The 15,195-nt window shown below is 42.9% G+C and overlaps 1 protein-coding gene across 1 annotated transcript in view; it reads left to right on the top strand.

The window, feature by feature from the left end:
- Positions 1-15,195, top strand: part of ADAMTSL1 (ADAMTS like 1) — a 381,590-nt gene that overhangs the window by 343,711 nt on the left and 22,684 nt on the right. Inside the window, exons 24-26 of the mRNA XM_059411591.1 lie at positions 7,772-7,984; positions 9,592-9,772; positions 12,886-13,093. Coding sequence (XP_059267574.1) covers positions 7,772-7,984; positions 9,592-9,772; positions 12,886-13,093 — 602 coding nt within the window. The remainder of the gene's footprint in view (positions 1-7,771; positions 7,985-9,591; positions 9,773-12,885; positions 13,094-15,195) is intronic.

The raw sequence follows: 15,195 nt of genomic DNA, 5'->3' as shown, positions 1-15,195 counted from the left end.
GTTGTTTAAAGAGTTTTCTGATCAAGAGCTCCTCCATTCCTGTTTTGCAACATTTGAAGCATTCCTAAGCATCCTCTTTAATTTTTTTATCTTCTTAATCACCCATGGTTATTGGGTTGTGGATGTTGGTCCAATTCGAAAGATTCAACACCCAGAGGGAAATTTTCTCTTAAATTCAATAAATGGGTGCGCATAGCATTGAGTGGGATGTACTGATCATATAGATACCTATATTTCTAAATCTACTAACCAGAATTAGAATGAGTTTACCTATTGCCTGAGAAGGGAGTGGGAGGACTATGGGGGAAAGGTTTATTTATTCAGTTATTTTCATAAACAAATGAAGCTATTCATTCACTACACAAATTCTTACCAGTCACTTGTTTCCTAACAGCCAGTTTCTTTAATCTCTCCCCTTTCTGGATTTCCATGATACTAAGTAATCTCAGTTTTCCTCTGATCTCTCAGACCATTTCTTTGCAGACTTCCTTAATACTTCTTCTTCCTCCTTCAATCACTAAATGCTAGAGTTCTCCCACTGTTTTGTCCTGAGACTTGATTTCTTTTCACTGAAGACTTCATCCTTACAAATGTATATAATTGGTTCCCAAAATTTGTCTCTAGTAAATATCTCTGCCTTAACTTCCATTTTTATCTCTGCCATCTTGAAGGATTTTCTATACTGTGGTTCCATGACAACCTTTAAAGTCAATATGCTTAAAACTAAACTCATCTATCTCCAGGAGTGCAGATGAGCAATAGCTTCTCTTCCTGACTTGCCTATTTCTGCTAATAGTCTCACTAGTGTTCCAGTCTTATTTGCTTTTTCTCATTGTCTCCATTCCTCTCCTCCTCACATCCTATCAGAGCTACCTTTGCAAATATATTTCATTTCTTACCCCATCTGAACCAATACCATATATTCTTTCTCTCGAGGAAGTGCATCTTGCAAAGAACTACCTTAATAATCTTTCTTTTTCTTATTTATTTTTAATTTATTTTCAGCATAACAGTATTCATTATTTTTGTGCCACACCCAGTGTTCCATGCAATCCGTGACCTCTATAATACCCACCACCTGGTACCCCAACCTCCCACCCCCCCTGCCCCTTCCAAACCCTCAGATCTTTCTAAAGCCAACCTAGATCAGATCACTCCCTCTCTTCAGAAACCTACAAGAGACTAGATCCTGGCTGTCCGGATCCTCCCCATTTCAACTCTCACACACCATGCCACCCTCATTTATGTTTTCTATGTCCTAGCCTAGTCAACTAGTCTTTTCTTCTAACCACATCACAAGTTTTCTCATCTTTGTACCTTTGCTCACGCTGCTTCTTCTAGGCTGCCCTCCCCTTCCTACTCTCTATCCCTGGTCCCAGTTTATCTTAATCCCAAATAACCTTTATATATAACATCTCTTCCATGAACTTTTCACTGGCATAGTTGTTTCACTGCACACTGATCTAAGCAATATAGATTGAATAGGTCTGTTTTATCCTTGGCACTTGGCTACCTCAGACAGGAAGAAGAGGGATGAGGATGATGAGTTTGAGATGGTTTAGAGAAGTCCAGGAATCTTAAATGCACGTTAAAGATCATCTAACTCAATGGTTATCAATAGTGGAATCTCCTCATGCAGAAGCCCAGTATATTCTTTTGTGGTTAAAATGGTAATAGAGGCACCAAAGCCCCCACCTTATGCATATTTCCTCTCAGAGTCTCCTTCTCAGGTACCTCTGCAGACCTTAAGGGAAATATCAACTTCAAAACCATTGACTAGGGGTGCCTCGGTGGCTCAGTCGGTTAAGTGTCTGCCTTCTGCTCAGGTCATGATCCCGGGGTCCTGGGATCAAGCTGGGTATCAGTCTCCCTGCTCAGTGGGAAGCCTGCTTCTCTCTCTCACACTCCTCTTGTGTTCCCTCTCTTGCTGTCTCTCTGTCAAATAAATAAATCTTAAAAAAAAAAAAAATACCCAATAACAAGTCAATACCCTCACAGATTAGAAAACTGAAACCAGGGAACCCTGTCAAATTCTAGAGTTCTCTTGGGGAGTCATGAATCTGTGTCAGTACATTTGAAAGTAACCCAATTGCTTTTCTTTCTAAAACTTTCTGCAAAACTGATTTTGACCCTGATAGGTTTCAGAATAGAGGCATGATTGCTAGGAAGGTCGCTACTCAGACATACATCTTGGTTGTTCCTCCTTATGAGTCTTTCTCAAGTTGAGTTTTCAGAACTTCATGTCATATCAGTCCTCATGCCTGCCCTTGGAAGGAACTCTGCCCCATCTCATTCACACTGGGAGCACCAGGCTGGAAGGCCATTGGAACACGTTCAAGACCCAAGACCCAGTCGGGCCAAAAAGATGTCTTGGCTGTTTACTGTGACCTCTAATTCCAAGAAGAAGGGAGGATTATAAATGTAAATTGCTATGCAAATGAACCTCTTATTTAGCTGACTAGGATTCCTGGCTCCCAGATAAGTAACTTCCATCAGCCATAGAAAACAGCCTAAGGCTGTTACTACTCCTTTTTCTGCTTAAAAACTCTCTCAGAAAATCAGTCCTAATGGAGTTGGAAAATTGAAGATTAGGGCTAAATATAAGAGACTTCCTTGCCAAATATCTCATGTTTCCTTGGGAATAGCAAGATTCTTATTTACCAATTTAGAATATAGTCAGCCTCACCAAGGCTCTGTCCCCACTGACCAAACAGAAAAATTCCTGGAACCAGCATCTTAACAATCTATGACACCTTTTTCTTTTTTTTTTTTTTTTTAAAGCAGATATGATTAAGACATATATTGGCTTGTTTAAGGAAGTCTGAAAAGCTATACTGGTTACAAGCCACATTTTTTTTTAATCATGCTATTTGCCTAAATAAATGTACAGTTTTCCTGTCTCTTCTTAGAAAATGAAATCAGCATCTGACTCAGACTACCTTTGGTCCTGGAGGGGGGTTAGATACAGCTGCTCCCAGGAGATCCTCAGCTCACTGATTTCTGCACACTTCTCCCTAAGACCATTCTTACCCCCATTTAGAACAAGAGTATAATGATATCACGATGGACTGAATAACATACAGAAGCCCAGATGCTACCAGGAGCAGGCAAGGAAACTGCTCCTCCAATGTACCTGAGTAAGAAGATGTGGGCAATCAGCACACAGGTGGAAACCCTGCCCTACCCCAAGCCTTGAATCCATAGGCCTAGGGGAATTGTGGAAATCCCTTCTCCCTAAGTGTATCAGTTAGCTATCACCACATTACATAAAATAATAGTAAGATTCAGTGGCTTAAAATAGCAATTATTTATTCTTGCTGATCTTAAGGTCAGCTGATCTAAACTGAGTTTGGCTGGGGTGAACTTGGCTGTTCTCCACTGTTCTTTCACCCACGTTTGGGACCATTAGGCCAGTCCAAGTGTGTCCTTCTGGTGATAGCAAAGGCACATGAGCACAAGTGAAAACACAGTCTCTTGAGATTTATGTATGGAACTGGTATCCCGACACATCTGTCTCATTTCTTTTATGGTGGTAAAAAACTCATAAAATGTACTATTTTAAACATTTGTAAGTGTTCAGTGGCATTAATTGCCTTCACATCGTTGTGCAACACTCATACTTTCCATCTCCAGAACTTATTATCTCAAACAGAAACTCTGTACCCATTTAAAAAATAGTAATTTCCCATACTCCCCCCTTCCCCTTCCTCCAGCCCCTGATAATCCATATTCTGATTTCTGTTTCTATGAACTTGACCAGACCAGGTGCCTCCTGTAAGATTTGTGCTTTTGCCTCTGGCTTCTTTCACTAAATGTGTTCAGGGTTCATCCAGCTTGTCACACATAACAGAATTTCATTCCTTTTTGAGGCTGAATAATATTCCATCATATATATGATGGAATATTCCATATATATATTCCATATATATGATGGAATATTATATATATAATATATATATTATATTTTATAATGTATTATTTATATATATTATATATAAATAATATATTTGTTCATCTACCCATCTACTGATGGGCATTCAGGTTGTTTTTACCTTTTGGCTACTGTGAATACTGCTACTATGAACATCAGTGCACGAATAGCTATTCAAATCCCTGCTTTCGATTCCTTCGGGTATATACACCAAAGTGGGATTAGTGGATCATGATGGTAATGCTACATTTAATTTTTTGAGGAACCTCCATATTGTTTCCCACAGTGGCTGCACCATTTTAAATTCCCACCAGCAAAGCACAAGGATTCTAGTTTTCTCACATCTTCATCAACACAGGTTATCTTGTTTGTTTTTTAAATAACTATCCTACTGGATCTGATATGTATCTCATTGTAGTTTTGATTTCATTTCTGTAACAGTTAGTGATGTTGAACATCTGTTCATGTGTTTCTTGTCCATTTTTATATCTTTAGAGAGATGTCTATTCAAGTCTTTCACCCATTTTTTAGTTTGGCTATTTATATTTGTTGTTCAGTTGTGTGAATTCTTTATGTATTATGGACATTAATCCACTATCAAATCTGTGAATTGCAAATATTTTTTCCCATTCTGTGTGTTGCCTTTTCACTCTGGTGATAGTGTCCTTTGATGCACAAAAGCTCTCAATTTAGATGATGTCCAGTTTATTTTTTGTTGCCCTGTGCTTTTAGGATCATATCCAAGAAATCATTGCCAAATCTAGTATTATGAAGTTTCTGCTTATGGTTCCTTTCAAGAGTTCTATACATTTAACTCTAAAGTTTAAGTTTTTGATCCCTTTGAGTTGATTTTTGTATATGGTGTAAGGTAAGGCTATAACTTCATTTTCTTGCACGTAGCTATCTTGGTTCCCCAGCACCATTAAATGGTCCTGGCTTCCATGTTGGAAATCATTTGACCATATAAGCCAGAGTTTATTTGGGGGCTCTCTATGTCTGTATTTATACCAGTGCTATAATGTTTCAATTACTACAGAATTTGCACTAAGTTTTGAAAACAGGACATGTGAAACCCCTGAGTTCGTTCTTTTTCAAGATTGTTTTGACTACTCAATATCCCTTGAGATTCCATATAAACTTCAGGATGGATTCTACTATCTCTGCAAGAAATAAAAGAAGAAAAAGTTATTGAGATTTTAATAGGGATTGTACTGAATTTATAGTTCCCTAGCAGGTATTGACATCTTCACACTATTAAGTTTTCTAATCCATGAACATGACACAGCTTCCCATTTATGTTTTAATTTTTTTAGCAACATTTTGTAGTTTTCAGTATACATGTTTTTTATCTCCTTGGTTAAATTTATTCTTAAGTATTTTATTCTTTTTGATATTATTATAAATGGAATTATTTTCTTAATTTCTCTTTCAGATTATTAGTATATGGTCTGACTCATTTTATTGGCCATAGTATTACATGACCAAACCCAAAATCAGGAGGTAGGAAAATTACAGCCCTCCCCTCATTGAAGGCTACTGCAAAGTTACATGGCAAAGGGAGTAAATGCAGGGAGGAATGAAAACAGGATCTTTAACAATGATATCCCATACTGAACTTCTTACAGTCAATATTAGCATTATTTTTCCAGGACCCTTCTTTAAAATAGTCTGTTCCAAGCACTTCAACCAAACTACTACTGTGAAAATGTTAAAAAAAAAAAAAAAAAAAAGGCGGGGGGGGGTCGTGGAGGGGAAGGGATAAACAAAAGGAATGATCAGAAAAAAGAAAGAGCTAACTAGGTGCCTAGGTAAATTTCTGGTACCCAGCTGAGCAAGTAGCAGGTATGGAGGAAAGAACACAAGGCAAGGAGTCAGGTCAGTCACTTGATCTTGGGGAAGTGTCTTAACATTTCTGGGCCTCAGCTTCTTCCTCTGGCATTAGACTAGACCATCTCTAAGGACCTTCCCTGTGTTAACCCTGCATCCTATACAAATTCTAACAGTGTTTCCTCCAGAATAGAAAACAAGCCAACATTGAAAAATTCCTTCTCTTCTGGATCCATAGGCACACACATCCATGCAGGTAGCCGTTCTTTGTACAGCAAAGGAAATAAACAACAAAACTAAAAGGCAGCCTACAGAATGGGAGAAAGTATTTGCAAACAACATACCTGATAAAGCTTTAGTATCCATAATCTACAAAGAACTTATCAAACTCAGCACCCAAAAAATGAATAACCCAATTAAGAAATGGGCAGAAGACAGATACAGCATCACTCATCATCAAGGAAATCCAAATCAAAACCACTATGAGATATCATCTTACACCTGTCAGAATGGTTAAAATTAACAACACAAGAAACAACAGGTGTTGGCAAGGATGCAGTGAAAGGGGAACCCTCTTGTGCTTTTGGTGGAAATGCAAACTGGTGCAGCCACTGTAGAGAACAGTATGGAGCCTCCTCAAAATATTAAAAATAGAACTACCCTATGACCCAGCAAGTGCACTACTTACTAGGTATTTACTCAAAGTATACAAAAATGCAGATTTAAAGGAATACATGCATTCTAATGTTTATAGCAGCATTATCAACAACAGCCAGATGATGGAGAGAGCCCAAATGTCCATCTAATGGTGAATGGGTCAAGAAGGGTAATGGAATATTACTCAGCCATGAAAAAGAATGAAATCTTGCCATTTGCAATGACATGAATGCTCTAGTGTGTGTTATGCTAAGTGAAATAAGTCAGAGAAAGACAGATACTGTAGGATCTCACTCATATGTGGAATATCATAAAGAAAAGAGATGAACATAGGAGAAGGGGAAAAAGAAAAAAATGAGAGAGGGAAACAAGCCATAAGACACTCTTAATGATAGAGAACAAGCTGAGGATTGATGGAGGTGGGTTGGGGATGGACTAGATGGATGATGGGTGGTGCGTGTCAGGGAGGGAACTGGTTATCATGAGCACCGAGTACTGTATGTAAGTGATGAATGACTGAATTCCGCTCCTGAAATCAATATTGCACCACATGTTATCTACCTAAAATTTAAATTAAAAAAAAAATAAAAAGTAAACTTCCAAATAAATTTTCTGTGGAAGCTAAATTGAAGATATAACAGCAAATTCAGCAAGTGCTCTGAGTTTAGAGAAAATTAGTTTTTTCTCACAATTTTGCAGTTTAATAATCCTATGCTACAAAAGCTTGGGGAGACACAATATCTAAGTTTAATATTTTAGGATTTTAATGTATCAAAGTATGTTTAGTGACTACATAGATAGGTGCATGTCTACTGCAGGCTTGGTAAAAGCAGTTAGAAGGCCAAGTTTCTTGACTGGCTGAAAAATGAAGTCAGCATTTACACTTGTTTTCCTAGATTCTGTTAAAAATTTTGACTAGAAAATCATACACACAGTAAAATAGTGGCAACTATTAGACTTTCACCAATTAAAGTTTGATTTTTCACTATTACTGTGTAGCATTTTTTCCCAACTAACTGCATTTGAAGATGTGATTTCCATTAGTACAAAAATCAGTATAGAAACTAATTAACTTGAAAAATATTCAATGAGTGGATATTGCTTCATTTTTTTTAAAAGTTCGTACAAGGACAAAGAAATAGGCACGTTAGGTACTCTAAGAATTTTTCCTTCATTGAATGAATAATAGTCATCTTCCTGAAATTCCCGAGTAGAAACATCTATTAGGTTGGAAACAGCAAGCATAAGAAAAATGCCGTTGGTGAGGAGACCCCACAGTACATATGCATCTACACATCAGGTGTATACCCCATTTCACTTTATTAATGGCTTCTCTCCCTCCTCCTCTCCTTCTAGGCTGTCCCATCAAAGGTCACCCTACCCCCAACATCACGTGGTTCCATGGTGGTCAGCCAGTCGCAACTGTCCCAGGACTGACACATCACATTTTGGCAGCTGGACAGATTCTGCAGGTGGCAAATCTTAGTGGCGGGTCTCAAGGGGAGTTCAGCTGCCTTGCTCAGAACGAGGCAGGAGTGCTCGTGCAGAAGGCCTCTTTAGTGATCCAAGGTAAGAAACCCTGAGGGCTTTGGAGCGGGGCTTAGTTCTTGAAGAAGAAAGTCTACCTGAGAATCGAATTCTCTAGTAAAACTAAGTGATGTCTGATCTCAGTGGCTCCTAGAGCATGCAAATCAAGCCGAACCAGGACTCTGTACATTGAGGTCCTTCAGAAGAGCCACAGGCTCTGTCCCAGCAGAATCTGGAAAAGTCTGTGCTGCTCTTGCAAATGGGTGTTTCTGCTGCTTCTTGTTGCTGCCACTGAGGACAGGGAAGCACCATGCTATAGCAAAGCCAGGAAGTTTCATTTATGCTTGTTTAACTAGTTAGAGTCACACATACACACACTTATATGCATGCAAGCACACCCACACATGCGTGCAAAGCAGCTTATTAAACTAATGCAAGTTTTCTCCATTAGTGTGGTTAAAAAAAAAAAACAACTCTGGATCTGAACTACTTGGTTATTGCCTCCTCTCCTGGAGAGTCAAGCTGCTGCCAGGACCCGCTTATCGTGCTCATGGGTCTTGCGCTGCAGTCATGTGCTAAGTGTTCTATAGGTAACTTTTCTGTGGCTCCTGCATTAATCTTCCAGGAACACAGGCGGTTCAGAAAGCCCTTGGGGGAGGCCTGGCTTTAGCTACACCAAGAAAAGGTTTGAATGAGCCTGAAAGAGTAGGAAACAAAACCAAACTCGGTCTGGTAACGGAAACCAAGTGAGGCTTTCAGGTTTTCCAGAGGCTATTTCTACCTGTGGCCCATTGGGGACTATTTTGAGGGAAAGCAAAATTCTATTGCATGCATTCTAAAATGGGGGATTCTGCAGGGGACAGAATTTTGTGCCAGTGTAGCACAGGAGGAGGGAGATTTTGCTGAGCAAATGGGTTTTCCCCTTAAACATTCTCCCCTGCCATTTGGCTTTCCGGACAGGAAAGTAAATGTTCCCTTTTCTTGCCAACCAGCCATTCTCAGCTGAAAACCAGAAGCCAGTGCCTATCTGCAAGATTTGTAATATACGACCTTGCAAATAAGCACTCACAGTTTACCAGCCCCCAGTTATTTTTAACAGCTTTCCTACCAGAAAGTCCCAGATCCCCAAATAGAAAATCCACAGAAACTGAATTTCTTCCTGATGTCATCGTCTCATGGAAATGAGTACTCTCTGGGTAGGCTGGGTTTTTTGTGGGTTTTATTTTTCCCCAAGTTCAACTCAAAGGTGCACGTACAAATACGATTGCAAAGTATCTCTGATATTTCTGCAACTCTTTGTTGAAAAAGAAAGTCACTTTCTGGCAATCCACTAGGAAGAAAAAGTACTTAGGAATCTTACTTAAAACTAAGGACTCCAGCCACTGGTTAAGTACTCTCTGTGCCAGGCACCGGGCTCAGCCCCTTTGCTTTCATGACATCCAGTCCTCACAGTAACTTCGTGAAGTAGGGGTTTGGGACTCATTTCATGGATAAGTCACTGATGCTCCTGGACACCAGGCCACTTGGCTACCTAAGCGGGGAAGGGCGCCCACTGAAGGGCAGAGGGTCATTCACGGGAGCTCCTGGCGCCCACAGAGCATGGGCAATGTGCAGTCCTCTTCTCACCTGTGATCCTCCTCCTGTGACAGATTACTGGTGGTCTGTGGACAGACTGGCAACCTGCTCGGCCTCCTGTGGTAACAGGGGCGTTCAGCAGCCCCGCCTGAGGTGTCTCCTGAATAGCACAGAAGTCAGCCCCACTCACTGTGCGGGGAAAGTGCGCCCTGCTGTGCAGCCCATCGCCTGCAACCGGAGAGACTGCCCTTCTCGGTGAGTGTGCCGCATGCCGGCTCAGGCCTCCCCAACCCCAAGGCTGGGCCCTGTTAGCCAAGTCGGCGGCTAGCCTGTGTCCGGCACTGCGGAGGGAGAGACACGGATGTCAGCAAGGATGGCGGCCCCCCAAGGCCCTGTGCTTCTCTACAGGTCCCGACTTGCCAGGTCTCCCCACCCTGTGGAAAATATCCCTCAGGTTGGGCCTCCTCCCTCGGCAGTTGGTTCTCTCACCCCTCAGCGGGCTAAGGACCACGCAGGGCACCCCAAGTGCCTGAGAGGGTCTGTTCAGGGAGCAGGAGCATCCCAGGCCCTAGCCAGAGCTCGCTCACATCCTGTAATAAGAAATTTGCTCTCTGGGGGCATCTGCGTCGCTCAGTCACTGGGCCTCTGCCTTCAGCTTGGGTTGTAATCCTGGGGTCCCAGGATCAAACCCTACATCAGGCTCCCCACTGAGTGGGGAGCCTGCTTTTCGCTCTGCCTGCTGCTCTCCCTGCTTGTGCTTTCTCTGTCAAATAAATAAATCTGAAAGAGAGAGAGATTAAGGAAGGAAGGAAGGAAGGAGAATGAAGAGGAAGGAAGGAAAGAGAAAAGAGAAGAGAGAAGAAAAAGAAAATTTGCTCTCTAGTCTATAAGAGGACAACTGTGTTTGCAGCTGAGGTGCTGAGGGCAGAGGGGTTACTGGCCTTGATCCCAGACTCTCCCCTTTCTTCAAACTTCAGAAACAGTGCTACTCAGTACTCTAGGTGAGGAAATGTTACCCTCTTCTTCAAAGGGTTGCATCCTGCATTAAGGCAAAACACATCTTCATTTTCTGTATTTGCCTCCATGTTGGATAGAGCTTCTGGCCTCTGGTCCCAGAGTAACCACCTCTGTCTCTGCCTCTTCCAGCTCTGAGAAGCTGTGAGTCCCACAGAGCCTCCTACCCCCAGTTTGCTGGCCGTAGCTGAAGGGGTACTGAATGGGCTTAGAGTTGGCACCAGCGTGGCATCCCGAGCCTGGGGGGACTTGGCTGGGCCTCGCGATGCCCCCTTCCTACCTGTCTGGGGGACTTTGTTACACGACTCAGACACCCGCTTTGTGTTTTGCCAGCTGAGTCATAAGGAGCAGCTGAAACCAGGAGAGACTCAATGAAATATGAAACACGCTCATTAATATCAGCAGTTTGACTTGCTGACGGGAAGGTTTCCATGGGAATGATTAATGTCCTTTTATACCCTTCCTGAACTGTAACATAGCCATACCTCTCCTTTCTCAAACCTCCCCACCCCCGACCCCAACTCCTGAAAAATTGCTGAAATGTATATTTGGAAATAAAAGTTGATTGAAATGCAGGCCTGACATTCACCGGGGATATGAGGGGCTGGAGGACTGCCCTCGCCAAGCTATTTGAAATGAAGACGAAGTCTTGGACCTGCCGAGGGTCTTTTGATTTGCTGTGGTGATGTTCAGAGTCAATCAGCCTCATTTATTCCTGCAAATGAAACAATGGCTGTGTCAGCTTGGGTTTCAGTGCCCCCAGGAGCCTTGCAACACCTCGTGCCGGCTTCCAAAGTGGCTCTGCTCCTGTGCACTGGAGACCTGCACACAGTCCTCTCTCTCCAGCGCCGATGGAGCAGGGAGGCTCCAGCAAACTTTATAAGTCACAGCTCCGGATTCAAAAGGAATTGGCTCCCTGTCTCTGCTACTTGCCTCTCCTGGGAGCCACGTGTGGTGCCATGGGACCAGAAAGTGGCCACAGGTCCACCTTTGACTGGTTTCCCGGCCACGTTTCTCAGGCACCTCAGCAGCCTTCTCTGAACACAAACAAGGGTCGCCCTGGTTGTCTGTGAATAGGGCAGGGAAGTCCAGCTTGGACCCTGGCGGCTGTTTTACCATTTCATTTAGATAAACTCTGTCTCGGGCATTAAAACCCAAGAATGCTCTTTTCTGTCTCCCCCACACTGTCCCCTTTTCCCCTTCTTTTTGAAAACTAGCCCTAGGTGCAAACATGCACAGAGACCCCCTACAGGGTTGTATCTGGACCAAGGATTTCAGTGTGTTTCCCAAATTCTAGCTGGGCCTTGTGAGAAAAGCTATTTCCGCAGTCCTGGCCCATCTCACTTCTGATGGCCCAGACTGTAGCCGGAACCTAACATCCTGAGTAATGACAGTCTCCCCATAGGCAGCCCACGAGCAAGTGTAGGGCCTATGCCCCATGACTTGTGGAGGTGGGAAACTGTTGCACAAAGCCAGAAGGAACTTAGCCTGTTTCCCAGGGATTCAACAAAATCCAGTGAGGCGTGGGTTAAGGAAAGGTAGAAAAGAGAGTGAGTACTAGCAGACGAAACACTGACTCGGGGGAAAGCCAGAGACACAGTATGGATCTGACTTCCCTAGGAGCGCGTCCCCCTTCCTCCACACACCTGGCTGGCTTCAGGAAGTCCCAGAACCACAGTGCAGCATAACTAAGCTACAGGACTATCTTCCCAGAGCGTTCCCTCTGCAGGCTCATGGATTTGGGGCCGGGGAGACAAGTGATGCTCAGACCACTCTTTCAAGATGCAGCTTTGCAGTCAGTTTCCAAAGGGTATTTGTTTTCTGTGGCTGCAAATTACCACAAATGTGGTGGCTACAAAGAATAGACATTTATTGCTCACAGTTTGGAAGGCCGGAAGTCCAAAATCAAGGCGTCGGCTGGGCTGCAACCCCTGGTACTTCCTCAAGCCTTGCTGACTTTCAGTGGCCCCAGGCATCCCTCGGCTTATGACCATGTCACACCAGCCATTGCCTCTGTAGTCACACTTTCTCCTCCTCTAATCTCTCTTCCTCTTCTAAGGACATTTGTGAAGGCAGAGAATGTAGGATAATCGCATCTCAAAGTCCTTCACTAAGTCTGCAAAGTCCGTTTGTCTGAATATGGTATCAGTCCCAGCTTCTGGGGATCTGATATCTACATCAGATCTTTTGGGGGACCATTTTCAGCCTTTCACTCCATGTGTACCATGAAAAGGGCCATGCCCCAAGATTAGTAGCTATGTGGTGAGAATAAGGAGATGTTCAGGCTCCATTTCTGAGACGATATGGCATCATTCCTCTGCCCAAGCCTGACCCTTTGCTCTTCCTCTGCCCAGGTGGATGGTGACCTCCTGGTCGGCCTGTACCCGGAGCTGTGGGGGAGGTGTCCAGACCCGCCGGGTGACCTGCCAGAAGCTGAAAGCCTCTGGGATCTCCACCCCTGTGTCCAATGATCTGTGCACACAGCTCGCCAAACGGCCAGTAGACACCCAGGCCTGCAACCAGCAGCTCTGCGTGGAGTGGGCTTTTTCCAGCTGGGGCCAGGTAAGAGGATTTTATTTGAAAGATAAGTCTAAAGGTGCAGACCCAGCCACGGTAGGAAGTAAAAGGCCACCACTGCCCCATCCTCTGTGATGTCAGACCCTTCACATCCCATCTGTCAATCAATTCACCTGCCCAGTGTCCATCTTTCATACTCATCTGTTTTAAAATGTTGTTGGGACTTAAAAAAAAAAAAAAAAAAGGCAATCCAGTGTGGTGCTTGGCAGAAGTGACATGATGGCTTACACTCCGTTTCTTTCAAAGTCTGTGTTCAGAACCTACAGGGGACCTACTTAGCGTCTAAGAGCGGCCTGCCCTGCTAATCAGATAGTACCCTTCCCTCTAGCTGTGTGGCGACAACTGTTGTCCGTCAGAGTCTGGGACTGATTCATGGGCTGAACTTATTCTGCCAGGCATAGTTTCTCACTGGTTGGTAGCTGAAACAAGCCATTGAGCCTGGCCTCCTGGGATGGCCCAAAACTACACAGCACTCTTAATTCTCTGTGTATGTGTACGAACTAATATGACTGAATGTTTTGGGCAGCCAGCAACTCAAAACGTGTTGGAACTGGCTATCTATACATTACAGTGTTCATGTTTCTCCATACCCACCCTGAGGTGCATTCTTTGGAAAACAAGCCCTTGAACTTCCCATTAAGTTAATACATTGTGGCCATCTCTAATGAAGATCAAATGTTATTTGGAGGAAATCTGGCCACAGAATTCACTTTCAGTCCATAGGCCATTTGTGTCCCAGGTGAGTCCGGGATAATGCTCAACGCTGGCCAGCCAACACACTCGGCCATGAGACTCCTTTTTGGCACCTTTACCAACACCCCCCCCCCTCATTTCCAGTGACCTAATGTATGTGCTTCATAATCAAAGAGGTATGAGCTCCCTTTTGCTCTGATGCCTGGGGGATATCATCTTTCTCTTACCTGGAAAAGCCCACTTCTGCTAGCTTTCATTCTGCCCAAGGCAGCTCAGCTTCTAGACCCTCAAGGCTTACTGGCAGTTTGTAAAATTACAATTAGGAACAGACCTGGCTTCACACGAGAGATGTTTCTGCACCATATCACTGAGGTCACTAAAAGGGACATACATTGTCTATATTGATCATTCTCAGTGATTCCTTCCTCCAAAAGAGAAAAAAAGTCCTTCCCCCTTCCTTCCCTTCAAACAACACTCTCATCCTCTTTCTTCTAAATCTTTCTAGACAAGTATGTCTCAAGCTTTAATGTGACTCACTTGTGGATCTTGTTAGAAATGCAAATTCTGATATGGCAGGTCTGGAGCAGAGCCTTGGATAATGATTTTTTTTTATCATGGTATAATTGACATATACCCATTAGGTTAATTTCAGGTATATAACCTATGATTGGATATCTATATACATTGCCAAATGATCACAATAAGTCTAACATCTGTTACCATACCTACTTAGGAAAAAAATTTTTCCTGTGATGAGATTTTAAGATCGACTCTTAGCAACTTTAAAATATACAAGAGAGTAATATTAACTATAGTCACCATGCTGTACCTTCCATCTCCAGGACATGTATATTTTATCACTGGAGGTTTGTACCGTTTCAGCCCCTCCACATATTTCACTTACCCCCACCACCACCTCTGGCAACCAACAGTATTCTCTGCATTTATTATGGTTTGGAGGGAGGGGTTGTTTAAATTCCACATATGAAACTACACAGTATTTGTCTTTGTCTTTGTCTTACTTGACTTTCATGTCCTCAAGGTCTATACATGCCATCACTAATAGCGAGAGATCATTTTTATGGCTGAATAATATTCTGTGTGTGTATGCGTGTGTGTGCATGTGCACGTGCCATATTTCCTTTATCCATTCATCCACTGATGGATACTTATGTTGTTCTATATCTTGACTGTTGCAAATAATGCTGCAATGAACATGGGGGCTATGTATCCTTTCAAGTTAGTGTTTTCATTTTTTTTTTTTTGATAGATACCCAGAAATAGAATTTCTGGTTGATATGGTAGTTCTACTTTAAATTTTTGAGGAACCTAGATACTGTTTCTTATAATGGCTGCACCAATTTATTTTCTCACCAACAGTGCACAATGGTTCC

This window comes from Mustela nigripes, chromosome 9 (genome assembly GCF_022355385.1).
Source record: "Mustela nigripes isolate SB6536 chromosome 9, MUSNIG.SB6536, whole genome shotgun sequence".
Taxonomy (NCBI): Eukaryota; Metazoa; Chordata; class Mammalia; order Carnivora; family Mustelidae; genus Mustela; species Mustela nigripes.
The sequence above is the reverse complement of the archived record's forward strand: the minus strand, read 5'-3'. Positions and strand labels throughout refer to the sequence as shown.